Source organism: Tenebrio molitor, chromosome 4, assembly GCF_963966145.1.
Source record: "Tenebrio molitor chromosome 4, icTenMoli1.1, whole genome shotgun sequence".
Taxonomy (NCBI): domain Eukaryota; kingdom Metazoa; phylum Arthropoda; class Insecta; order Coleoptera; family Tenebrionidae; genus Tenebrio; species Tenebrio molitor.
In genome coordinates, this window is record NC_091049.1 from 10,787,411 (window position 1) to 10,813,915 (window position 26,505).

At 35.8% G+C, this 26,505-nt stretch overlaps 4 protein-coding genes and 2 long non-coding RNA genes across 7 annotated transcripts; 2 read left to right on the plus strand and 4 right to left on the minus strand.

Annotated features, from left to right (window-relative positions):
* Positions 1–6,000: 6,000 nt before the first annotated feature.
* LOC138128525 (alpha-tocopherol transfer protein-like) lies at positions 6,001–13,597 on the minus strand. Of its 2 annotated transcripts, none has more exons than XM_069044724.1 (7): positions 12,942–13,597; positions 7,257–7,407; positions 7,047–7,206; positions 6,754–6,997; positions 6,588–6,698; positions 6,434–6,536; positions 6,001–6,385 (listed from the first exon to the last, which is right to left on the minus strand). In XM_069044724.1, the coding sequence occupies exons 1-7, from the start codon at positions 12,969–12,971 to the stop codon at positions 6,237–6,239; spliced, it is 948 nt and encodes a 315-aa protein (XP_068900825.1). In that variant the 5' UTR covers positions 12,972–13,597; the 3' UTR covers positions 6,001–6,236. The 2 variants fall into 2 exon arrangements, with proteins under 2 accessions (XP_068900825.1, XP_068900826.1); XM_069044725.1 differs by lacking the exon at positions 12,942–13,597 and adding an exon at positions 7,462–8,548.
* On the minus strand, positions 8,731–9,605 carry LOC138128529 (uncharacterized). Its single transcript, XR_011158745.1, has 2 exons — positions 9,342–9,605; positions 8,731–9,281 (listed from the first exon to the last, which is right to left on the minus strand). It is a non-coding gene; the product is annotated as an uncharacterized lncRNA (long non-coding RNA).
* Positions 13,598–16,659: 3,062 nt separating the features above from the next.
* On the plus strand, positions 16,660–17,392 carry LOC138128528 (uncharacterized). Its single transcript, XM_069044729.1, has 4 exons — positions 16,660–16,748; positions 16,796–16,935; positions 17,008–17,165; positions 17,222–17,392. Exons 1-4 carry the CDS (start codon positions 16,734–16,736, stop codon positions 17,356–17,358), a joined length of 450 nt encoding a protein of 149 aa, XP_068900830.1. The 5' UTR covers positions 16,660–16,733; the 3' UTR covers positions 17,359–17,392.
* A 99-nt stretch (positions 17,393–17,491) lies between these two features.
* Positions 17,492–22,196, plus strand: LOC138128526 (uncharacterized). Its single transcript, XM_069044726.1, has 2 exons — positions 17,492–17,789; positions 21,292–22,196. Exon 2 carries the CDS (start codon positions 21,314–21,316, stop codon positions 22,076–22,078), a length of 765 nt encoding a protein of 254 aa, XP_068900827.1. The 5' UTR covers positions 17,492–17,789; positions 21,292–21,313; the 3' UTR covers positions 22,079–22,196.
* Positions 22,117–23,390, minus strand: LOC138128527 (protein Fer3-like). The gene is made up of 4 exons (XM_069044728.1): positions 22,946–23,390; positions 22,759–22,894; positions 22,473–22,663; positions 22,117–22,416 (listed from the first exon to the last, which is right to left on the minus strand). The coding sequence occupies exons 1-4, from the start codon at positions 22,991–22,993 to the stop codon at positions 22,249–22,251; spliced, it is 543 nt and encodes a 180-aa protein (XP_068900829.1). The 5' UTR covers positions 22,994–23,390; the 3' UTR covers positions 22,117–22,248.
* A 2,449-nt stretch (positions 23,391–25,839) lies between these two features.
* On the minus strand, positions 25,840–26,505 carry LOC138129120 (uncharacterized). The gene is made up of 3 exons (XR_011159096.1): positions 26,351–26,505; positions 26,068–26,289; positions 25,840–26,012 (listed from the first exon to the last, which is right to left on the minus strand). It is a non-coding gene; the product is annotated as an uncharacterized lncRNA (long non-coding RNA).

Genomic DNA, 26,505 nt, shown 5'->3' on the forward strand with positions numbered 1-26,505 from the left:
AAGTGTGTACTGTTAGAAAACGAAATGCACGGCGAGCGACGGCTCAAAAAAAGACTTTACTAATATGTATTATCAAAATTTCAAGCGAAGTAGAAATTACTAGTGCCTTAAAATTTGAAGATTGTAACTGCAGGAAAAGAAAAATGAAGTGAGTTCATGTTCGATGTTTTTTTTTTGTGATCCGCTTGAAGATAAAATAGTATATGTATATCATTCAGAGTAGAAGCTCTTTTTGTGCTTCGCCCAGTTGTCAACCTCAACTGAGTTTCGGTCTTCAATCTCTGGGCTTGGCACAAAAAGAGTCACTTCTACTCTTAATGATATAATATAAAGGGTGATTTTTTAAATTTCGCGTCGAAGTAGGCGTTGGAGAGTCGATTGAGATCGCACCACTCGTGTAAAAGCGTAAGATTTAACAGCTGATCCGTGATCCGTAACCTGTATAGTGCGTTCACAATCGACAGTTCAACGCCTACTTCGACGCCAAATTTAAAAAAACACCCGTTACAATTGCTGCCCTGTGCTGCTACCTTAAAAAATGACACGAAAGGGACATGTTTAAGTTTTCTGTGGAGCTTTTTGAAAAGAACTTGGACAGGTTAATTTTACTTTTTTAAAAGAAACGCTTTCATTTTTCCACCCCTATCTGTGTCCACGCAATATTGTTGTCTCCACTTCTTTGCAAACTCCCATTTTTACAAATTTAAATAGATTAGCAAATTTTGATTCATATAGGAATATGTTTGTACTGATTGTTTCTGAGATGTCAATGTTTAAAGGTAAAACATAGTGTCACTAAAGTTCCAATGTTATATATACCAAAATTACTACAAAAAATGCTTCGATAAGAAAATGATACTTACATGGCTGAATTTAAATATTTTGATATTAATAAACGAAAAAACAAATGAAAAAGACGCCTTTATACAGCCTGTCCCAGAACTACCTCCCCATAGAAAACACGCATGTGTGAGACTCCAAGATGACTCAAATAAATTTTCCTGTAGCTCACATAAAGTTTTCAATTTCACCAGAAGCTCATCCTCAGGTATTACTAAAAAATCGGACAGGTATATCGCAACACTCAGCGAAAAGTTTGGAGATAATAATTAGACAGAGAACTTCGAAATCCCGGGTACGCAAAATTGTGGTCATCTACCTTGACGGTGCTCAACTCTGATTGGTCAAGTTTAGGATGTCTTTTCTCGATTATTGCTTGAGATGGGAGTTTTTTTCTTTAAAATTCAGATTATCTCATTTACCCAAATATTCACTTTTTCCTCTGGTAAGGCATTTCTGGGACACCTGTATACCCTTTTGAAAACAAAAAATTTCTTCCAACACAAGCAATCAAAGTAAATGTTCAAACTGATTTATATTTTCTTCTTGACTAAGCTAATAATTTTTGAAACTCAGAACAAACGTTTTGGAATTTGCAATAATTTTTTAGTGTTCAAAATTTGCATTAATGTGGAAACATTTTAATTTTTTTTGTTTCAGTTTGTTGATATGAAAATTACTTTGGTGGTATTAACACATCGAAATTAAGTCTTGTGGGTATTAGTTGCTTATTAAAAGATTTTTTGTAGGAATTTCGATATAAAATTGGAATTTTACTATCTTCCTGTTCCACCTCAGTTCAGGTCAAAGGTCACACATGCCCTATGGTGCTGATACGTTTGAAGGGTGAAATAATCTCCTGAAAATCGAAACTTTCTTCGTTTTTCGCTTGTATTTGGAAATTAAAAGAGATGACGAAAAAATTCTAATGGTAAAATTTTCCATATTTTCGCGTTTTACAATACATATATGTAACTGAAGTTTGATATCATCTTCCTTTTCTCTCTATTATCGATATTAAACAGCAGTCGAAATGTGAATAAATTCAATCTTGTGGCGTTATTTTTATGTGGGGCCCCACGTTGGGCGCCACTCTTATGTGACGTGGTTTTCACATAAACATTTATTTTACGTTTGGAGTGGTTTAGATGGGACGAGAGAGAGGAGAAACTGAAGAAAATTTTCTAGAAGGAGAGAAGAAGAAGACGACCCGGCGACAAAATGTACAAGGAGAAGGCGAATAAAAAGGTAGAGGGACAAAGACACAGATAAGTAAGAGAGAAGAGAGAGAATAAGAGAATCGAAGTACAATAGGGAGGGGAGAGAGTGTGTGTGAGAGAGAAAAATGATGGCGAGATGCAGAGGTGGGGACGAGGAGAGAGAGAACAGGAATGGGACGGAAGAAGAGAGAGAGAAGGTGCAGAAGGTGATGCAGAAGATGCGGCGAAATGAGAGAGAGGGAGAGAAGGGAACGGGGAGAAATATGGAGCGAAGACGAGAGGGAGATGGATGAAAGAGAAATGGAAGAGGAGAGAAAGAATAGAGAACGAAAGGCGAGGGGGAGAATAATAAATTGTTATTTTTATGTTTATGTTTGTAATCAGGAATCCGAAAGCCCGGAGGGCAAAATAAAGCATTTTGTAGTAATAGTATTTATTTATTTACACAAAGTGATCGTGATACATGTGGTAAACTAACTAACATTGAGATCGGTTGGACCATAGGTATTGTGATGGTAATGATCTTCAGGCCTCTAGAGAGTATCGCCGAAGAGTACCTGATTTTTATTTTATTGCTTGGCCCCCAAGATCTTCCGACTTAAACCCCTTGGATTTTTTTTTTAAGGCTAGTTGAAGCGACTGGTTTAGAGTGTTGAAATATGTGAATACACGTGAACAATTACTTGACCAAATAATAAATAGTGTAGCAGGTCAAAGTGCCACTATTCGTTTGGCCGGAGTAGGAGGCCAAGAGGTCCTACTTTTACTCGCGGGACAATAAGATCGCTGTTCGAAAATCAGGAAGTAGCAAGACAACGCACGGCACATGACGTCGCGACGCGCCCACCCTGCCGTAACCTTTTTCGGGACGCTCATTTCGAAATCATTCAGTTTGTTTGTGTCGTCAGTCAATTCATTTTTAGTTTATCGGGTCAGGGTTCATTTTTTGGTCGTCGGTTCACTTTCAGTTTCATTTTCGGTTTTCGTTTGTTTCTTTCGCGGTTTTCATTTCGAGAGTTTTCTTTGTAGAGTCTTTGTGCCAGCCAATTTTGGGGCGGCTGGAACCACACATGTTGGCCCCTAAATTTTAGGCTGAGGTGGCCTCACGCCTCTAGGCTGTCTAGCTGCGGCCTCTCTGTTTATCGTTCTCTTTTTTCTTCATTCTCCTTTCCTTTTCCTTCAATCCCTCCTCTTCTTCTTCTCAGCTCGGGTAACCGTACGGCAAAGTTAGTTCCGATTCCCTTTTGTTCCCGTGACTTGCCGGAAAGTTATCTTCTTCTCTTCTTTTCCCCAACCTTCTTCCTCCATCCTTGTGTGTTCAACCTTTCGAGATCCTGCGGGAAATAGCCGTTAACATCTATCGTGTATTACGCGCGGACTCACCGACACATTACCGCTTCAACATCTGAATTTTCCGATCGGTGATTTCCAATGTAAGCAAACCGGCGCCATGATCGACCATCTGTCATTTAGCGCGCAAGTGTAGTACCGCCGGAAGTAGTCATCGGGATGCGCGGTCAGTACAATTACCGGGACGCCTTATCGCCCAACGGAATAAGGTCCAGATCTTTCGTGTTGCTATCCTAGATGCGGGGGTAACCAAAAAAACCCATCGCGAGCGGAAATTAGAGGACTCGGTCGGCGACCGCCGAGCGGGCGGCTGTGCCGCAAGTCACGAGCTGCGAATCACGTGCGTGGCGTTCGGGATCCGCAATCATCCCTGAGGGCGGATTGCCGAACGCCATGGCGCTTATCGTCCGGCGCTGCCAGCCTTCGGGGCCGTCGAGGAGCCCGAAAATTACCGTACCGTTACCGCTACCGTTTACCGTTTACCGTGGTCGAGAAACCCCTCGTCGTCTAGCGAGATAGAGGTAATCATCCTTTATTAGCGAATTCACTTCACTAATTTTCGTCTATTAGGGGTAGTTCGAGCCAATTACCGTTACCGTACCGTGAAGGAGTACGGGAAAGTCCTCCTTCGATTTATCGTGGAGCAACCCCTTTCAGCGGAAAGGTAATTACCGAATCGATTGAGTTTCGCAACACTAACGCCAATTCGTTAGGGGTCGTTCGTTAGGGTGGTCGAGAGCCACATCGTTCGTTAGAGTGGTCATCGCCAGACCACACGCCGTTCGTTTGGACTATCGTTTTGAGGGTGGCCGTTCGCCACATCGTTATTTTGGGTCATCGCCAGACCAATTATCGTTACGTAAGGAGCATCATCTCGTTTCCGGACAGGCATTTTGAAAACGTCAAGGTCACGCCGTGACGCTACCGTTAAGGAACCTTATCGCAAGTCAACAGGACGCTCTTCGAGGACGCACTACCAGCCGGCAAAAGATAAGTCGCCACACTCACATTTATTGCGGATAATTTCAAGTTTTTGAGCGCCTCGAATTTCCCGCTTCTCAGTTAAACAATTTCGGCATTTTCTTGTAATTTTTTGTATTTTGTAAACAGTAAGAATTTTTTTTTAACAATTTGCACTCACTTTCACATATCAATTTAGAAAATCAAAATCAAATATCAACATTTCGGAACTCCACCAACTTCACCCCTTCCGGTAGGAATCAATTTTTATTTATCGTCAAGGTGAAATCCAAGCCTTGACCTTGGGTTTATTTCATTCTCATTTAATTACTCGAACCAGACCAGGAGGAAGTTGAAGGTTCGGGAGGATTTCCTTTCAAGGATTTTTAAAAAACCACTTATTACTCGTCCGAGAATATCTTGTTAATTTAAGTTAATTTCGGTCATTTGTAAAAGAAAAGCTTTTCTGGTTGAGACCACATAATTTTTAAGATCATCTAAAAGTACTGGTTCCGCATTTTTTTTTTACTATTTGGTTACATGCGAACCGCTATCACACTCGTGTGAACCAGTGCTAAAACGGCACAACAATTTTGTGTGAGATTTCCGCTGTAGACCGAATAAACTAATTTTGATTTTATCTTCTATGAGTATCTGTTCGCACTCCCTAGGCGGGTATAATTAGAGCACTTGTCCCGGCAGCTGGACAAGTTTAAACCAGCTCAAAAAGGCTGCCTGGCGCCCATTTTTTATTTTGTGAACCCACACCCTATGCCCCGAAAACCCCCTGAGAGCCCGGTGCAGTCACTGGCCACTTTTTGGTCATAATAGATTTAATGAAATGATGATGATGCAACCATAGTGCGTGTTTAAAACTCAATAGTTCGGAGGTGTCATGCTTTCATTCGAGCTGAAGGAGGGCATTTTGAACAACTGTTATAGACAATATTTTTTATAGTCATTTATTTTTCTAGTTATCTATTTTTTAAAGTTGTACTACTTTAATAAGTATTTTAATAAAATTTAAATCTGATGTAGTTCTGTAAATAAACAAAATAGGATCTATATTTGACGTGACCTGACCTGACCTATATTTATATAACTTTTTTTTTTCTTAAAATGACTTCCCGAACACGATGTCAAAGTTTTTTACACCTATTATAAATCACCCTGTATAGTATAGTCTCGAACCAATTTTTGGACTCCGTCAAAATATCATTTGTCCATCTGAATACACTGAAAATCTCCATTGTAAATGAAATTAATCAAAATAAAATTGGTTGTGCATGATATAATAAATAATTTTATTTTTCACTTTAGTATAATTGCATGATAACTCCTAGGATACGAAATACCTAAACATGTCCATAACAACCGGGGAATAAAACAGGGCGTAATAAGAATAAACGGGCGTAATGAATTCATAACGCCCTCATCAATTCATAATTGCAAAGATGCCAATTATTTTTTTTTTAAAGAACACGTATAGTGAAAAATAAAATCTTGTATGCACCACGGCGTCGCCGAATGATTACGCCCATTGAACGATATCCATCTCTCGGGCTAAAGCCCTCGAGCTGGATTCATCGTTCTCCGGGCGTAATCATTGTTGTAACGCCCTTGGTGCATAAATAGCTATTAAAAATAAGTTAATTCCCACAACCACAAACACACGATCGTAACAACCATACGGTTGAATTTTCATTTTGTTAGATTTCAAAATCAGTTCTTGTTTTTTCTACAAAGTTATAAAATATAATTAAAAAAAAATAAAATAAACGATATCAATTGAAAGACGTGTTGCTAAAGGTATACTTTATTGTACAGCAATTAATTTTCTATTGTCATAGATGTCGTCACCTCATTTTAATCGACATCAAGCTTTTTAAAATTGCCGTAAAAACCTAGAATGTCATTGTTAACAAGTTTTTCCGGTCTCAAGCTCTCGTCTACTCTCATTTGGTCCAGTTGATCGAAGCGATCTTGAAATTCTTCAAGTTTCACTTTCATTAAATCTGAAATTTGGCAATGAAACGAAATAATGTCTACAATAAAATTACTACCGTTGAGTTGTTCCAAAGAGGGACCACTTCCACCGTAGTCTTTGGGTAAGATATCGTCACTAAAAATTTCTTTTAGGACTTCCACGTCCTGGTGAACGTGAATCTAACGCGAAAAATATCATGTTTCAAAAACTAAAAGTGACGCTTTACTCACTCTACTGAATAGCTTCGGTTTTAGCAGCGTTTTCAGAAATGCCAATATACTAGACATGTAACTTCGAGTGTTGAGGAGATAAACTGCTCTCACGCGAAGGGAAAACACTTTCTGCAAATGTGAAAATCGGTAGTTGAGGTTGAGAGGGAGATTTTCGGTGAGCAACCTCGTAGATGGCGAATATCTTAACAATTATGGTGGGCGTCATTTTGAGCGAATCGTTTAAAGTGAAATTTGCAAGGTCCATGATCCAGACGTCGCCCAGTGCATAATCTTCGGCTAGTCTTAGTTCGGAGAATTGCACAAAGAGCATTAACAGTTCCCGAGGCGAGTAAGTGTTTGGTTTCTTCATCTTGAACATGTAAACTCTGTCCGATTCGTTTAGTACCGCTGGGTGCAGGAAAACGTAACTGGAAATATTTTGATCAATCTTTCTTGGCACGCCATTTCAAATCTTACCAGGAGTCGATTGTCGCCTTCATGCAAGGCAACTTCGGATTGCATTGGTCGTACCAATCTGGAATCAGACTTCTGATGGTGTAGTACATGTCGATCTTCTGTTTGGTCTTCTCGATACTGAACTTATTCAAGACGAGAAACTTGCTAATTACGATGTCACCTGCCAAGGGTTTCTCACAATGCGCAATTTGACAACCAAATACTACTCACTCATGATTTCTGGTAGATGGGGCTGGGTTTGTAACCACTTTCGTATTATCTGCACGTCTTCACTTACCGCTTCTTGTGTTTTGTTGAATTCTTTGTACAACTTTTGACGCACCGATTCCATGCCATAGAACACGTCTTGATACATCTTGACCTAGACCAATTTACACTGAACAGTCCACTTTATAAATTCAACACTTTTATATACAGGAGTTAGCCTTGAGATTTTTGTTACAATTTTACATTTTGTTAATCCAAAGTTTAATTTTATATTCGAATAACAACTTTTTGCTACAACCGTCTAAAAAACGCAACATTTATGCATCGTTATCAAGTCGCAAAGTATGAAATTTTTTGATAGATCAAAAATATTTGTCAAAAAGTTTTCTTCTATGCTTTGTTAATTTTTTAAAATTTCATTAAAAGAAGTTAACTATTTTTCATTGATTTTAGTGTTAGAAGTCTCACTTTTTTTCACTTAGTGAAAAAAAGTATTGATGTCATCAACTTTTTTTAACTGCTTTTTTAAAAGTGCTTATACAGGTTATCCCAGAACTCGCGGATCAAACTTAGAGTGCGTTTTCCTTGGTTATAACTGAAAGCAATGGCGTTTAAAAAAAAGTCCAGGGTATAATCGATTTTTTGTAATGAATAATTAAAGTTGACCAATCAGAAGGACGCTGTTAATTTGAATTTCAGGTAAATTTAACCAACACTTTAAATTGCCTAGCAACATAATTTTAGTAAGAATGATAAGGAATTTCCAGTAAATGTTTGAGCAACTGTGAACATTTTGACGTCAAGTTATAATTTAATTCGAAATTGTCAAACTTCGTATTGAAATCATGAATGCAGCTGCAGAGTATGCCGTAATGCTCATACTTTATGGAGAGTGCGGGCGCAATGCACGTGAGGATGCAAGAGAATATGCAATACGTTTTCCACAACGTTTCCCACATCCAAACTATAACGTACTCGTATTTCTACGGTTGGTGAATCGTGCTCGAGACACTGGGTCCTTGGTACCTACATGACAAGAAATTGGTGGTCCCCCGCTGCCCCGCGAGAAGCTAGAACGCCAGAGACTGAAGATGCTATTCTTCAGTCCTTTGATGACGACGGTAGCAGAAGTATATTCGAAGAACTATATTTACCGCAAACCTATCAATACTTTAGAAGAACTGAATGACCGAATTCATGAAGCACTGGCTACTGTTATTCCTAATAAGTATGCTTAGACTGGCAAGGGAAAATTTAATAGAACGAGCTCGCCTATTCCTTTAGATGAAAGGTTATAAATAGGGCCCGGATTTTAGGCAATTAAAAAGTCGGAAATAGGTGCCTAAAATAGTCCCTTAAACTACTGCAAATAGTCCCTTAAAAACTGAAAATAAGCCATACTAGGTCCTTAAAGTTGTGGTTAATTAAATTAAAAAATGTGTTTTTAAAGTTTTAAGTAGGTACACACAACAAGATATTTACTAATTATTTTTTATTAATTAATATACAATACTACAAGTTTGTTAGTTATTTACATTGTTACGTATTTACATTGCATACAAGATATTGCTCTAAATTTTCTACTTTAAAACATTGTCGGTTATCCACCAAAATGGACTTATATTTTGAAAAACTTCTTTCTACCTCGCAAGAGGTAATGGGCGCAAATTTGTAATAAATTTCTTCCATTTTGGTGTCATGTTCCGGCACATCTTCACCTCTAAAAATTCTTGCCAATTCTAGAAGAAATTTGTATCCAGGATTTTTTTCAGTAACATCTTCAAGTTTTTTTAATGCTACTGCTGCTACAGGGCCTGGAGATTTTTTTAGGGAGGTAAATACGTTTTCAACAATTTTGATTGAATCGGTTAAAGGTAACCCATTTTTTTCCAATTGAGTAATACTTTCGCAGATTATTTTAAAATTACTGCGAACATAAATTAATTGGTTTTTTATTCCGGGTTTCTTCATTATAGACTGTGCTTTTTGAATAGCAACAGCAGAACTTCCATCAAAGGACATGACAACCTGTGAGTAGTTAAAAACAGTTTAACAATCAATTAATTTGCTTATCTTTTATATACTTACTTCTTTAATGGAATCAAAGTGTTCGCTGTAAAACATAGCAGCCTGAAGCCATGTTCCCCATCGTGTTAAAATTGGCTGTGGAGGCAGTGGCATTTCTTTTAGTTTTTCTTTGTACATTTCAACTCTCAAAGGTGCCTTAACGAAAATTTTTTTCACGTTCGAAATTAAATTATCCACATCTTCATATTGATAGCGAATTTTTTCAGCCACTAGATTTAAAGCATGCGCTAAGCATGTGACATGCACAATTTTTGGATAAAACACCTTAAGATTGATTTACGAATCTAGCTATTGTCTCATGATTTGTCCTTTCTAATTGTTTAGATGCCAAAAGATAAGATTTTCCAGGTTCATCTTCTGAAAGTTTCCCAACCAGACAATTCGCCACATATCGCCCAAGTGCATCTGTTGTTTCGTCAACTGAAACCCATATGTTAAAAGGATCCAGCTCATTCCGAATGCGGTCAATAGTCTAAAAGTGAAAATAATTTTAAATTAAATATTAAAAGATAGTATGTTCATACATCTTTGTAGCATTTTGGTAAATAATTTTTCCGTAAAGTAGACTCATCCGGAATTTTTCTACCACAATATTTTGTCAGAAAATTCTGAAACGCAGGATTTTGTAGTTTGTGCCATGGTATATTGGCAGCTAAAAAGACGTTACAAAGTTCCATATTGAATGTACTATTTGCCGATTCCTCCAAGTTCTGTGTCAGCAACGTTTGCCGAAGCGGTGTCATAATGTTCTCTTTATGGATGGCCGTTTGCTCATGCTGTTGCAAGTGACATTTTTTTTCGCATATAAACTACAAAAAATAAAATTTTCAAATAAGTAAAAAATATAAAATGACATATTTTTAATTATGCTTAACTTACCAGTTTACCACAAGCTTTACAAAACATTTCTCGGGTTGATTTTATTTCATATAAATCTTTCTTGCTTGTCCACTGTAATATTTTTTCGCGTAAACTAATTTTTTGTTTCGGCATTATGTTCACTTTAAACAGGTTCACAAGAAACACGACCACTGCACGGAGATAAAGTAAACGAGAAATGACAAATTTGTAATGCTTATATTTACGTCTCCCACCAAATTTCAGAGGAGATGGTTAATTTTATATTTCTTAAATTTTTAGAAAATGACACCCTTAAGGTTTCTCTTATTGTTTCACGTCGGGATTTTAATTTTCGTTTTTATGGCAAGGACCATTTTATAAACGTTAAAGCTTCTAACAATACCTAAGTATCAGAAAACATTAGACCGCGTATACCTGCACCCCTTCGAACAGAGGCAAACAGATAAACTCTGTAATTTATGCCAGTCCAGTCTAATGGTTTGTGGTACTTAGGTATTGTCGGAGTATTTACCGCTGACATCATGGTCCCAACCGTAAAAGCGAAAAAGTAATTCCTGTATTGTACTGCACTTTGTACATTTCAGTAATTACATCTCCTTAAATTTTAAAATCATAAAGCATTGTAAATTTTATTGAGGTACCACTTTTACATTTTCAATACCGTAAACTTCCCAGAATTCGAAAATTGGGAAAAAACCGCAAAAATGAAATTGATTTTTGGTCATTTTAGGCATGTTCAGGCAGTTAAAAGGTAAAATAGGTATTTAAAGGGCATTTTAGGCCGAATAGGCAGAATCAAATATGGCTCTAATTACTCTAATTAAGCCAGAAATAATTTATAGACAAGTTTCATACATGTGCCTTAAAAAATAAAAATAGTCCATTTTGCCTAAAATCCGGGCCCTAGTTATAAATATAAATACATGTTATAAATTATACTTTTTATTTTGCATGTTTCTTATTTCATTTGTTGCATTCTACATCGTTTAAGTTATAAAATTTGATTTTAAATTTTTACTAATGATGCTAAAATAAATAGGTTAGTTCAATCTATCGTATGATCAAAAAGTCTTTGGATCGCGGTAGCCATTAAATGTAAAAACCATCTATAGAATTATTTACTTCTACCGACCGTAGTTTTTATGTGTACTTCAAAGTAGTGCTAATCTCTCACGGAACTCGTTTAAACATAAACGAGGCGAATAAATCCAATCACCATTTTCACCACGATTGCCGTTACTGTAGTATGATTTAATAATAAAAATTGTATGTTCTCTTTGAAACATTTTGAATTATAACCTGCTAACTTGAAAGTTGTCAAATAAATGTCAAAAATCATTGAAATAAATAATTTCCTAGATAGCTTGTTAATTCCACGGCTACTCTAATCCAAAGACTTTTTGATCATACTATAGTTTTGTCTTCTGTCTTTCAGAACTGCCACTGTGCTTGATCTGTTGTTCAAAACCTACGTGTAACTCCAGCTTTTTTGCAATGTCAAGAATGTTCCTAAAAATATTTTCTTTCATTTCGACGATGACGAGTCCCGCTCGTGTAACTGCGCTAATACTATGGCGGACAATAAATTTAGGCCGGCAAATTTCTGACATTTCAAAAAAGTCAATGCAAGCGACGATTTATTGTCATTATGACTGATGTGTCAGTTTGTCAAACTGAAGGTTATCAAGCTGTTTGGCGTTTCCTTCGCCTTTTTCGTAACTTACAGATCATGACGCACTAGCATAACTGATTTGTTAGCACTTCTCTCTGGTGCACGCTTCTTTTCCCAATTTAAATTTTGATTATCGCTGTCACGATGACAAGAATGACAAAAATCGAAAATGGGGTTAGTTGAACATAATGCCAGCTTCACATTTTGATGTCAACTCAATGACAGGCCGGCCTAAATTTATTGTCCGCCATAGTACGTTGCAGATGCAGAGTGTATGCACAGGAATCAGGATAAATTTCTTGTGATTCCGATTCACTTCACAGGCCCTGCATATTTCACTTTTTACTAAGATTTTTAAGGTAGTAATATTACTCACTTGACGCTACGTCGCCATTTTACCTTCCATCAACTAAGGTTCAATTCATCATATCCCTCCCGTCAATTTCCCATACCCCTCAAGGTTACAATTGCTCTGGAAATTTTCAGTAATAACAAACCATATTTCATTCGTTGCCGGAAGAAGAAAGTTCTTGCGTTCCCTGGTGATGACTCTATACATTTTTTCGCCTGCCTTTGGCGAAATTATCCCAGTTTTGGTTATTTCAAAAGTACCTGTCACTTTTGACATCTGTTCCGACGAGTCGACCAGATAAATATTGAAAATAATTTTATTATTCATACGAATTACACGTTGCTTGGCAATTGGGGGAAGGTACTCAATTTTCTCGTAAAGGGAAAATTAGATCGAGCTCTATTGGTCAATTTGATTAATCTGTAACTAAAAAGCTGTTGCACCCAGAATATTTTTCTAAACGTTTTTTACCTTCATTACCATCAAGGAAAACGCACTCTAAATTTGATCCGCGAGTACTGGGACACCTGTATACTCGTATGTCTCGACCAAAAACTCATTCTCATGCGCCAACAAAAAACATCATACTGCGCACTTGGCACTTAATACAAAAATAACTATTTTATCGAAATGTGTAGTTTGATTTTCCCTTACTTAACAACATATTTTGCTTGTGGTGTCGGTAACCTTATTTATCAGTTTATCACCTTCATACCTGAAAAACACTGAAGACTGGTTTATCCATCGCATCAACAAACTCTGTTGGCAACAAAAAACTTCTTAAGCGTCGTTTTCATGGTGGCTTTACAAGCGTGGCTCGCTCGGCTTGGAAACCGCTCGACCAATGGGAGCACAGCTTTTAAAAAACGCCGCGGCGTGGCTCGGACTTTGCTAGAATAGGAAATATTTCTATTTTTCAAAGCCACGCTCAGGCTTTGGAAGCTTACGCATGCGCTCGAACTCTCAACTACATAATCAAATCAGCTGATGTGACAGTTCAACGCTAGCTCGCTCAATAGCGCATGCGCGTTGGCGTGGCTGTCTTGAAGTAGCAAGCCACCATGAAAATGAAGACGACTCTTCTAAAGCCAAGCTAGCCGAGAGAGCCACGCTTGTAAAGCCACCATGAAAACGACGCTTAACACTACACGCTTTGTTAAAAAAGTAACAATAAATGTTAAAATTATTTTAATGATTTTTATCCACACCGAAAAGCACTCATTGTTTGTGTAAAAATACATACAGTGTGTCTTCGGATAGGTGAAACGACTCTTGTAAAATTCTCGATTTAAATTTTCATTTTCTGGGGTTCAGCCTTGCTTAGTTAAAGACTAATTTCTAACATAATTTTAGTTTTGAAAAATCAAGTAGGTATGCCTTGGAAATTTTCAAAAAAAACCTATTTTCCTCTAGAGTAAAGTGCCTTTTATGTGACAAACACGACAAAAAGTTATTAAGAAAAATTGTTTAGAATCAACATCTAGGCCCCTATACCAAATTTCAAAATCATCGGCCAACTATGGGTTTTCATTTTTTTAATGTTTATTTCACAAATCAAAGAATTTTTATTTTTAACAGTTCTCTTATTAAGAGTAAAAAAAAAATTCACGCTTAGATTATTACTACAAGTTACTGGCTTAACACCGAGCTTAACACTAATAAGTTATAATTAAATAAAATTAAATATGTAAAATAAAAATTAAATGGAAAAAAAATGAAAAATCATAGTTGGCCGATGATTTTGAAATTTTGTTTAGGGGCCTAGATGTTGATTCTAAACAACTTTTCTTAATTACATTTTGTCGTATTTACCACATAAAAGACACTTTACTCTACAGAACAATAGGTTTTTTGAAAATTTCCAAGGTATACCTACTTGACTTTTCAAAACTAATATTATGTTGAAAATTAGTCTTTAACCCAGCAGGGCTAAACCCCAAAAAATGAAAGTTTAAATCGAATTTTTTTTATCTTTTACAAGAGACGTTTCACCTATCCTCGAAATTTACAATAAATTAATGTTTTTTAAAACTTTGCCCAAACGAACACGAAAAATGTTATTCAATATTCGTGCGCTGTCAGTTTTTAGGTATTCGGCCTGTTTTGCAGCCTTGGCTAACGCCTCGTGCTTCAAATTTCGGCCTGAAAAGTGATCTGACAGCGCTAGTCATATGAAAATAACTATTGCTTTCTATAGTACAGGATTATTCACGTAAGATGCCGATCCTGACCAGGGAAAAATGCAACCAAAAGACAATTCACAAAGCAATCTCGATCCCTATTACATTATCCGGCATTATTATAATTCACATAAAACATAGAGAGCTTTTAACGTCAGTTTAATAAATGTCAAGTTCTGACAGAAAAATACCTCTCTCAACAAAGTATGATTTAATAACAATTAACAATAATAAGCACCTATCCCACCTCCGGGTGGAGGTGGGATAGTAAGCAATGAAAGTCACAAAAGTGAGGGGTAAGTAAGATCATATCGGTTCTGTCATCGTTCGAAAACCTTTCCAAATACTAAATATGAACGAAAAATGTAATGACAGATATCTATAATCTATTTTATAACGCCATCGAGAGAACAGTAAGAGAGCAGCCAACCAAAGTATTTTTAGCGATTGTTAAAAATTTTCTAATAAACAACCCATTATATAATTACAATGAATTTTATAGCATTAGTAAACATTTAACTTTATAAGTAAGTAGTTAACAAAAATTAGTATTTTTATGGACGAAGTTAAACCTGTGTATTTATGGGTATTTTCTGAATAAAAATTATTATTATTATTATTATTATTATATCTTTCAAATTAATAGAATACAGTGGCGGCTCGTGACCAAATTGAAAGGGAGGGCACACTTGGATCAATTCGGATTGTACCTACCCAATACTTTTTTATTGCTGTCTATATCCATGTCAGTGCCAGTGAACACTGTGTTTTTAGATTGATCTATGTGTAATTTTAAAATATCGTCAACTTCGGCAATTAAATTTATCAATCCTCGAAAAATGCCTGGGTTATTGCTCTCAACCCCTTCATCATGTTCACGTAATGCTAACTCAAATGCCCCGCAAAATTTTATCGCGTCAATAAGTTTTCTTAAAATATATCGATTTTGTTCCACTTTTTCATTATGTTTTTGAATTTCAAGGCGATATACCCCACTCAGCTGGTTACGGAGGTCCGTGTTGCTCAAAATTCCAAACTCGACTGAATAAAATAAATGTTTTTGGCTTATTACATGCTTTTTAACTTTTTGGCTCAAATGTTTTAAATCTGTAACACCGGTCTGAACGCAGGCAGGATCGCAATCAGCGGATCCCATTACCAAACACACGAAACAATAAAATGAGTTACTTACTCGTACATCGCAAGCACATAACCAACTAGCATTATTGTACATACCTCTGTTAAAATTTCTTACCACAATTTTACCCTTGATCAAATTTTGTTTACAAATTTTCAGGTTTGGACGAGGTGGACCCAACTGTTTAATTTCTTTCCGCTCTTCAAATCCAAGTCCAACGGCGGTTTTTAAATTTTTAATTGATTGAGCGGAATTCATGATAATATTCGTAAATAGCACGACTGCGTAGAGCACGACTGAAACCTAATGTTACTATTAATGCAGAATGAAAGCAGAAAATAAAAGCACTAAACACACGTTTGATTAAGAATTAGACGACAAGTGTTGCAAACTTGCAAATCAGTTGAAATCTCGTTGATCTCGTTAAAATTTGAAATTCATAACTTCGGATGCAATCGAGCTAAAAACAATTCAACGTTCGATGAAGTCCGGTAAATTATGTGTTCTTATTCGCTGTGGGCAAAGTCGCCTTGCCCACAGAGATGGGCATCGGCGTCATAGGAATTTTTTAACATGATGTTCTCGGAGAACTTGTAGAAGCGTCGTACGTCGTAGGGGAAAATAAACGAAGCGGGGCAAGCTAGTGCTTGCCTACGCCGCGAGGCGCTTTTGTAACGCAAGATCCACGATATATCGTGGCAAGATCCAAATGACGCTGAGCGGCGCGCAAAATACAAAATGCACCCATTGTCACATTACAAAGGCGATTCGAACTTATTACAGTTTAAATATTTGAATAGACTAATATAACGATTTTTATATTTATTGTCATCCTTATTTTACAATTTGTTTTGGGGGAGCATTGCCCATCTGCCCCTCCTGTACCAGCCGCCACTGATAGAATACCTACTTGGATTCCTGATTTAATTTTTAAATACCAAAACACAATGAATGCTTTGTAAAGTGTATTTTGGGTTGCATTTTTACCTGATCAGGCTCGTCATCTTACGTGAATAACCCTGTATGTTAAAGTATCACAAAACACGAAAAAATTCAGCAGTCTTGAGTTTTATTTCTTGTTTTTTTCTTTTAAATTACGTAGGTGATGATGTATTTACTATTTTGCCATTGCCACGAACTTGCAGGAATTCGTAACCACGACGACACAAAATTCCTGTCAAACGTCAAAATGTCAACATCTTCGGTAATCCCAGTCTCACCTTTTACTGCGATGACGACGCTCATTTTTAGACCCCCTTGTTGCGAATATGCCACTTTGATAGCCCATTCCTCCCCCTTCAGCCTTATTTCTGCTACAACGACGAGGTGTGCTGTAAGGAGGGTTGCTGTTCCCAATACGAATACAAATATTTCCAGTCCTGGCATTTCTGGTACAAAATTTATATTGTGTAACGAACTTAGGTAAATACAACCCCCAATTTTTCATACTCCCTTTCCCACAGGCTCGGTGTTATCATTTTTTTCTTACTGTATCGATACATTTGCTGGTACTGCAAAAGGACGGAACGAAGGAACAGGACCGTGATAAGGCCTCCTCGTGACGACGAAAATGTTAATTCCCACGTGGTTAATCTCATGGTGTCCTACAACAGCCGCAACGGTAAAAAAACAATTCCTTTGCACTGCTAGGAGCTCACGTTGATGATCTGTACCTAGAAGGCGCCGGTGGTCCCAAAGACGATGACGACGACAGCGTAGATCCTCCCCCTATCTACAATGTTGCTATTCATTTACCGAAACCTCCGAACAACGATGAAATCCCCACTTACGAACAGGCGACTTCAATGAATTAAAAAAAATTAAATAAAATAAAATTCTGTGGTGTCTAACATTAATTCTTATTTTTAACATTGTTCAGAGAATAAATATGTGACTTTGTGACTTTTGTGCAACAAGTAACAGCCAATTTTACTTTCTACTGTGAGGCATTTTCTTGAAAACCACGATCACGATGAGTTTGTTTTCTCTATTCATATTATTTTGACTTAGTTCTATTGTCGTTGTCTTGTAGTTATATTTATGTTGACAATTTTGATTCTATTTTCACTGATGAATTGCTATAAATAAAAATAATAAAACTGAGATCTTACGAAAATAAGATCAAGTCTGTGCTCTGTGGTAATATGTATCCATGGTTACAGTCGTGACGTCAGATTGTTGATAAACAACGCGCAGTCGTATTATTCCAGAAAATCTGTGGAAATCGTGTATCTGGGAGTTGAAGGTGAGTTAAAATAAGATTTTATTTGTTATACTAAAGAAGAGTGTTTTTTTATTATTATTTCATTGGTTATATAAAGCTTAGTCTCATAAGTATACGTCAAAAACGTATCAAAACATTATTTGTCGTTTTTAATTGACAGGTAGGTACTGAGATCTTTTTCGTTAAACAAGTTTCATTTTTGCAGAACCGTATTATTATGTATTATGAATTAAAAGAGCGCTAATATGAAATAATTAATAGTAATTGTGTTTTAATTATTCCTACCTTGTCATCAGGTTAGACTTTACTTTCAGAACCACCTATTAACAATTAATTATTGATGGCACTTGATAATTTTTGGAAAACTTGCGTAAATAGGTACTAATCGTGAAGGTTTTAGAGTTTTGTTTTTTTCTTCTATCGTCTATATCAATTTTTATAAATCTTACAAAGATTTTTTAAAATCTGAGTTCAGATGAAATCAGATCAGTGGATTCGATTCGGTTGAAGTAATAAAATACCTTAATAAAAGGTCAGTTTGCATTTTTAATCAAATCAATAAAAATTCGGTATTTAAAAAAATCTAGTTATAGTCCATTTTCTAATTATAGTCCGATGGATCAATTAACAAGAACAAGCAGAGCAACTGTTATATTGCTATCTCTTAACAACATACTAATGTAAAACAAGCTATTGGATGCTTGTACGTATTTCATTAAGTCCGTCCCATTATGCATCTCGCTTTGGCATGTGCAATTAGAGCAAGACATGAGTTGTACGTTTATTCCATTAGCGACGTCAAATTTTTAGGTTAGGTTTTAACTATATTAAATTTGTGATCATTTCGTTTAATTTTGCTTGAAATTTCCGCCATACGATCCCAAGGAAAAGCTACGCAACTCTTTCTTGAACAACAGCCACTGGCAGAAGTGGACCATTATTATCTCGTTCCCCTGTAAAATACATTAACAAATTTCTTATTAACGTGTAAGGGTATTGACCTTACGTGGGATTGCCGAAACAAAATCTAGGAAGAAAGAAAGACACTAAAGACAGTCCAAACCTGGTTGTTTAGTATTGTTTTCAACAACTTTTAATATATTTTACCTATTAGTTGATAAATACCGAGCGATCATTTAAAAAATAAATCGAGTTTGCTTTGGAGCCTATGCTATAGCATGGGTTGAATAGGTAACACGCCGACTCGATTTATTTTTTAATTGATCGCACCGTAGTTATCAAAAGAGTTCTGAAAAGAACAGTTTTTTGAAAAACAAAATGAAATCGGAGGAATTAATTTGCAGAAAACTCATGAAAGCACGAAAGAACACAACTCAAAACCTCAAAAATTAAAATTTTTAATGATATTTATCCCAAGATGCCATGTATAAATTTTCAAATATTGGTAGCACCATGCACTGCTGTCAAATGTCGAAAGCAGGCGCAGGTCATGTCGACTTCTTGATTCGGACTAAGCTCATCGGACTATAATGAAAAAATGGACTATAGCTGTAAAAACTAACTAATTTGACAGATAAGGAGGCTGCTCCATACGTTACCGGAAACAAAAGCAAGTAGACCAAACCATTTGGCCAGAATTTTTTTTAACGTTGAATACTAAGGAACAAGAAATAATAAATTATAGTGATCACTTATATCTTCTTAAAGTTGATTATTAATTATCATTATAATTGTTAAAATTAATCAAAATGCGATATGTAAATCGAGGCAGAGTTAAGTACATAAATTAAAATAAATGTAGATAGATGTAGTATAGAAATTTATGTTTCTTATTATTTGGTTTGTCGATTTGATTAATAATAAGTTTGCAATCAATTACTTGGTCCAGAATTCTATATAAAAACTGTGGCAATTTTAAAACAAGTAGGTACGGTTGGTGGACAAATAAAACTGGGACACTTAAAATTTAATCTATGTAAATCAGACCATTGAATTGTGAATATATTTGTCAGTGTCTATATACCTAATATATCAATACAAAGTTAACCTAGTTGAGATAAAGCCATAATTAAACGATGCAAATTTGTAAATTTTGTCTTACGTGATTGTCATTTTTGTTCCAGTTTTATTTGTCCATCGACTGTACATATTATCTTGTAAATTCTATAGATGGTTTTTACATTTCATGGCTATCGCGATCCAAAGACTTTTTGATCATAATGATTAGGGGTATTATCAAAGAAAATGAGCCATATTTTTTTAAATAAAGTTTTATAATTAAAAATATGTTAATTTAAAGAAAATACTACGAAGATTTTCATCAAATCGCAGTAATATATAGGGTGATTTACGTAGCTCGTTCATCAGAAACTTTCTGATTTCCCAAAATCGTATTAATATGAAAATTGGTAGCCAACTATAATCGACTGCTCCAAGTTCAAATAAAATATTTCAAAATGGCGACACTTGCGTAAATACCGGAAATCGACACCATCTTTGTTTTTTTTATTCAATTCCTGAAGGTTTGGCCGATTTTTTGCGCCATTAGTGAGATTCTTTTTTGTGTGTCAAACGCCTGAGTTTATAATCAAAAAATGTGAAAGAACTTTTATTTCAGATACACCTGTATGTATATGTTTAAAATATTAAGTAAATAAGTCAAATTATTACCAACTAAAATGAATTGCATTAAAGTAGGTATTCAAATAGAATAACGAAGTACATAAAGGGTGTTTTTTTAAATTTGGCGTCGAAGTAGGCGTTGGAGAGTCGATTGTGATCGCACCACTCATGTAAAAGCGTAAGATTTAAACAGCTGATCCATGATCCGTAACCTGTGTAGTGCGTTCACAATCGACAGTTCAACGCCTACTTCGACGCCAAATTAAAAAAAAACACCCGTTATGTATATCAATCGGAGAAGATATGCTGATTATGACTGTTCTTTTTTGCAACAAACCTATTTATATTGTTCTAAATAATAACAATTTTAGTGTCAATTATATCATTTATATCTATTTACTACACTCACCGGCAAAAAAAGCGGAACACTAATTAGTCAACAACAAATTATTCCCATAATACCTATTTTGATGTATTTTGACAAGGAGGCGATGATAGCAAACATAACCTTGAACATTAGCATAGGCTATTTTATTAGCAATTTCGCATAAAAACAAATTTTTTGCTTAAAAACCTTATTTTCTTAAATTTACCATTTTTATAATAATCAAGCAACCTGGTTAAATTTTTATAACTTTTGTAATTTTTTATTGTTGTTAACTTCGAATTTAAGTGCAGAACGTAAAAAAATGTCTCTAGCTGGTGTAAATATTTCCAGAGCAGTAGCTTTGGTTAAAGACTGTTGTTGTTTCCGTTATGCAGCTAATGCTATTGAGGCTCCTCTTGCTAATCGTCACCGAACTGTTAGAAGGTTTCAAAAGACTGATTGAAAAAGAGCAACCACATACCGCGACGATAGATTTTTAAATAATAATGGTGTTCCGCTTTTTCTGCCGGTGAGTGTATAATGTAGCAAGATAATCGCCACCGAAATTTTCAGAGATTTGGAAAAATATTGAAAAATGGAAGCAACACAATTATTCCTGAATGATCAACTAGTAACAATAACAGCTGAGCCTCCAACGATAAAAAGAATGAACGAAGACGACCAATTCTTGGCCGAGTACATAAACAGAGCGGCCAAAATGGGCCAATTTAATTTTCTCTTTAACAAGGACCCAACTTTGAGAAGGATCGTAGTTAAAAGAGCGCCCGTCAGCCTCACGCCGGTTTGGTGCAAAAAAGGTCGTCCATCAGAAACCGACACTGCCGCTACCACCCTTTTGCTGAAATTGCGAAATTCTGAAAAATACGCAGCAAGATTTAAGGATGGATATTCGTTGCGCAACAAACTGTGGGATGAAATTGCCAACGAAATGCGTATCGTTGGTTACGACGTTGACGGTCCGAAATGTGCGCAGAAATTTCTGAATTTAACCCAAAATTATCAGAAGTATAAACAAACTGTGGATTCGTGCATCTGTCACGACTCCACGCCCGAGTTCTTTACAGAAATGCGAAAAATTTTCGGAGAGAAAACAAATGAAGCTGCCAGCGATGATGACGACGACGAAGAGTGGCTTCCAAAAAATAAGAAAAAGAAGAAGAGCCTTGAAGAGGATGATGGGGACTTCTTGAAGAAATATTTGAGGAAGAATAGTGAACAGAAAGACGAACGATTTCGTGAACTGTCCAGTTTGATTAAGAGAAGAAACGAACTCTTAGAAGAAAAGTTGAAGCAAAATAAAGAAATAATATTGCTTTTGGGAAGATTTGTTAAGGTTTAGTTAAGATTTTGTTTTGAAAGTATTTTTTTAAATGCCAATATAATAAGTCATTTCTAACTTAATGTAAATTTTATTGTGACGTTATCACTACTAATAATAAATAAAAATTCTACAGAAGAAAAAACAATGGAAGACATGTAGGAAGCACTCTCGAGTATGTGTAATTAACTTCAGTTAATCAGTCCGTAAGGAATATATTCCCGTTGTGGGTACATGTCAGGATTCTTGTGATCTGGAGGATGGCCGTGTAGCAATTCCGCCATGAAACTGATGTACGTTATGGCTAGACGAAGAGTTTCAATTCTAGACAGTCGCTTCTCGTAGGCGAAAGTAGGAACCTGCAAGACACAAATTTTTTAAATTGCATTCGTGTCAACAATTTATTGTTGTTTACTTTTCTTCGTAGCTTGTCAAATGCTTCGTTCAAATTAAACATTCTTCGTCTTTCGCGAATATTTGCGGCTCTTCTTTGGGCCAAAGTGGCTACTCTTCGTCTAGGTTTTTTCTGCGTTTGGCCACCACTCTGAGGACCGGTGCGACTCAGACGGTTGCTCACTAGGCCTCCACATTGTTGTCTTGGCCAGACTAAAGAGCAAAAAAAGAGTTTTTAAAACTACATGTACCAAACTAAAACTAAAAAGTGTTTTCATTTAAAAAATTAATCGGAAGAAGAGACCTACCTAGTTCTGAATTGAAGGCCGTTAAAATATCTGGATAGCCCCCTAACGCAGGATTTTGTCCTCCGAGACAGTGATGAGGATCCCATAGGCCACCGTAGCTCCCGATTTCGTTGGGATAATTTGGAAAATCGGCACCCTTTCAGTACAATTTGTTAACAATAAAACAATTTCATTTCCGCCTACTCACATTGTTGCCTTCCCACGGTCCATGGTCACTTGAAAACGACATTTTCATCGCAATGAAGCACTGAAACGATTTATCAAATTTGGATGACTTGCCTTTCGGACTGCTTTGTTCGTAATTTGAGAACAGTTTTGCGGATATTTGAGTGGAAGCCGTCCGAGGGAGGCGTTTTCTGACTGGAGGTCGTACTGGGGGTAGTTTAATTTGTCAGTCGTCCAATGGGATGGCTGCAATATGTTGCGCGGAAGAGCAGGGATTGTGAGCTTTAGGGAGGTAGAGATAGAGCTGAAGTTGCTTTCAAAGGAATTATTGACGTTTTCCCATGTTAAATATTATTTAATATTGCTCTTGTTTTAAGAAAGAAAAGCGCGCTCGCTCGATCATAAATCATTGATATTATTCCAGTTTCAGTTTGAATTTGTGTTGCAGGGCAGAATTAGAAAAAAAGTACAGATAGTTAAATACAAAGAACAAATTACCTTCTAGCCTTACTTAAAATATTAGCTATATTATTTGTGAGTTAAGTTTCTTTGAAAGATATTATTTTTTTTAATCTCTATTTTAAGTCAAATGACCCAAACAATTAAAATGTAGCAACACTTTTAAAAACTAAATATTGTTTCGTATACTTAATGGAAAAGGGCCACTCTGATCGATAAAAAGAGTAAATAAATGTTACAAGTTACAGATTTCTCGTTAACAACACTTTTCCAGCCAGCAACGTTATCTTTTGTCCAATTCACAAAAATTTTGTAACACTTTTCGTACTTTTCGATTTGAATGCATCTAAATTTGAAACTGCTTCAGCAGCTTCTTGAAATATGTATATCGAGATTAGACACACAAAATACTGTTGGGTTGAATTTTAAACTCTAACTTTTTTTTCTGTTAATAACAGCACTTTGTACCCTTTATACAGGGTTATTCTAAATGATTGTAGTCGAAGTAGGCGTGAAAACTGAATGTAAAATTTATGGTTGCCGCTCCACATAAAAAAAAAACATCAAAATGATGAGAAAATATTGAGTTGTTTTGCACCCAATTTAACTCTCGTGTGTGAACTGTGTGTACTCACTTATTCGATTCAATCGTTAATTTAACAAAAATAAATAAAATTCTCATCACCGCACTTTTCACCTAAAAAATGACAGTGACAGTGACAAAACTGACAGTTCACATGAAAGCGGCCAAAATGTAATAACATGGGCATGGCCTACTTCGACTACAATCATTTAGAATAACCCTGTACATTATAACAGTTATGATATCATCCATAACAGTTCTGTAATATTAATTATTAATATTGTTGTTTCCATAAAAACCGACATGGATTTGGGAAGATGATCTTTCTGTACCGAGAAACGAGTGAAAATAGGTTGGTAGCGCAAAAAAATTATGAATGCTGCAGATTTCTAGCACCGATTGACTTGTTTCAAGCGAATTTCTGATAAGAATAATAATTAAAAAACACCTTCCACTTTGAATTATGTGTATAAACAAAAAAGTAATTCAGGAAAAGCCAAAGCCAAAGATAAAAAAAAAACATTCATATCTATTTGCAAAAATCAACAAGAAAATTTGTTGATAAATAAAAATAAAAACTTCATATTGGAGGTTTTTTTTATGAACTAGAATCTCATACATGATGTTTTATTTGCAAAAAACTGGAATGCGAATACATATTTTTAATTTTTGAAATCGTCAAAAAAATTAACCATGAAAAAATGTTATTGTAAAAAAGGGTAATAAAAAACATACAGTTTTAAGAGTCCTTGGAAGGGATTTTATGTTGATAAGGATAACATTTAATTAAGCACAAAAATAAAAAAGGCCTTTGTCAGAAAAACTAAAGATATTTGTTGATAAGAGTAGGTAAACAAAAAAGTGCTTGACAAAGGATTGTATTTTGGTGATGACTGATAAAACGTACATTTGCACGAAGTATCCATTCAATTGTTTAAACAATATATAAACATCCTTACAGCTTTGAAAATTACGTTTTTGGACCTTAATTTGCCACCATCTTGAAAATTGCTACAGATAGAGTCAAATTGTCCAGCACAGTATAAAATGTCCTACAAAAAAGTCACGGACGGCGGTTTTACAAAACGAGATTATTGTGAGAGACGTACACAAGCGCGTCGCGAAATATTGCAATTTCGCGTTATTTACAGATATGTCAGTTTGCGTCGGCTCAAATTTGTCATTTATTCTTGTTAATATTCATATAAACGGCATAGTTGACTACATACTCCATTTTAATTATTTTTTCTGTTGGTCATATGTTAAGTCATCTTTTTAATATCTAAATCCTACACTAAAAACAGCAATTTAAAACACGTTTTCCAGAACAACGTGTTTTAAAAAATTTAAAAACGAAAGAAGTATGAACAAGAATGGTTTATTAATCACAAGTATAACTAGTCAGAATACAAGTTAATAATGAAAATTCAAATTTAATTCTTCTCATTTGTATGAAAGTGAAATTCACATTTATGAAAATATTGAACACCATTGGTTGACGATGATGATGATGATGAAGTATCACTTGTAGATAACTCGGTTGTAGTAGTTGTTGTACCCCCAAACACCTTTCTGGCAATTTTGATGCGTTCCTCTACGCAATCTTCGATGTATCCTTCTGCGACGGTAGAAGAACGCCAACCGCCATGTCGTTTCAGTGAAACTAGATCTCCACCTCCTGCAACTAGCAAAGTTGCGGAGCTTCTTCGGAAACAGTGCCCCGTATAAGTTTTAGGATCCTCTAACTTCAGATACGCGGCAATTTTAGAGGGAAGTTGACCGAAGGTGTTTATTCCCACAGGCTGTCGAGTACACTTCCCATTATTATAAAACAAGAAGAATCGATCATGAGATGTGTTCACGGGACGTAAAGGGTTAACCACGAAGCCTTCTCCAATAATGGTGAACTTTCTATCTAAATGCGTTTTGGTATCTCGAAGTGTTACAATGAGAACTTCTCCAGTATCTTGAATATCATTTACAGTGAGGTCGCATAACTCCTTGCGCCGCGCCAACATGCTCCAGCAATGCCGAAAATCAAAGCAGCCTATAAATTAAGGGAAAATTATTATTTTTTGTTTTAACAACCAAAACATAAATACCTTCACAAATAAATATGTTTCGTCTGCAGCTTCTAACAAAAACTTTTCAATATGTTCACGAGATAACACCTTCGATTTTTTCGCATGATGTCCCACATTTATCTGCTTGAGGTAAGCAGTTACACTACAAAACTTCTCGATGCACAGGTTTTCTTTCACTTTTAAAGAGGACTTCAGCATCGAATAATGCGGCCAAAGTGATGCAGGTGACAACGTTTCTTGCTACAAATCAAATTAATTAATTATAAACTATGTAACTGAAAATGGATAATTCCAGACTTACCTTCTCGTCTAAATAAGCGAGTATTACCTCTTCTGTTACAGCGGAGACTTTGTTGTTTTCTCGCCAATAGCAGAAACTTGCATAAACCTTCTCGTACGCAGCTTTGGATTTCACGGGTAACAATTTTTCCCGCAATAAGTTCGCTTTCTTTAAAA

What these genes read in the sequence shown, in the direction of transcription:
- LOC138128525 (XM_069044724.1), bottom strand. Translation starts at nt 12,971, where the DNA reads ATGGATAAACCAGTCTTCAGTGTTTTTCAG. An exon ending in AAGGCGACAATCGACTCCTG is followed by an intron (nt 6,998 to 7,046) that starts GTAAGATTTGAA and finishes AAATATTTCCAG; the next exon opens with TTACGTTTTCCTGCACCCAG. An exon ending in CTCTTTGGAACAACTCAACG is followed by an intron (nt 6,386 to 6,433) that starts GTAGTAATTTTA and finishes GCCAAATTTCAG; the next exon opens with ATTTAATGAAAGTGAAACTT.
- LOC138128526 (XM_069044726.1), top strand. Translation starts at nt 21,314, where the DNA reads ATGGAAGCAACACAATTATTCCTGAATGATCAACTAGTAACAATAACA.
- LOC138128528 (XM_069044729.1), top strand. An exon ending in TTCCAGTCCTGGCATTTCTG is followed by an intron (nt 16,936 to 17,007) that starts GTACAAAATTTA and finishes CCTTTCCCACAG; the next exon opens with GCTCGGTGTTATCATTTTTT. An exon ending in GTCCTACAACAGCCGCAACG is followed by an intron (nt 17,166 to 17,221) that starts GTAAAAAAACAA and finishes ATCTGTACCTAG; the next exon opens with AAGGCGCCGGTGGTCCCAAA.
- LOC138128527 (XM_069044728.1), bottom strand. Translation starts at nt 22,993, where the DNA reads ATGAAAATGTCGTTTTCAAGTGACCATGGACCGTGGGAAGGCAACAAT. An exon ending in GACCGTGGGAAGGCAACAAT is followed by an intron (nt 22,895 to 22,945) that starts GTGAGTAGGCGG and finishes TTGTACTGAAAG; the next exon opens with GGTGCCGATTTTCCAAATTA. An exon ending in TTGACAAGCTACGAAGAAAA is followed by an intron (nt 22,417 to 22,472) that starts GTAAACAACAAT and finishes TGTGTCTTGCAG; the next exon opens with GTTCCTACTTTCGCCTACGA.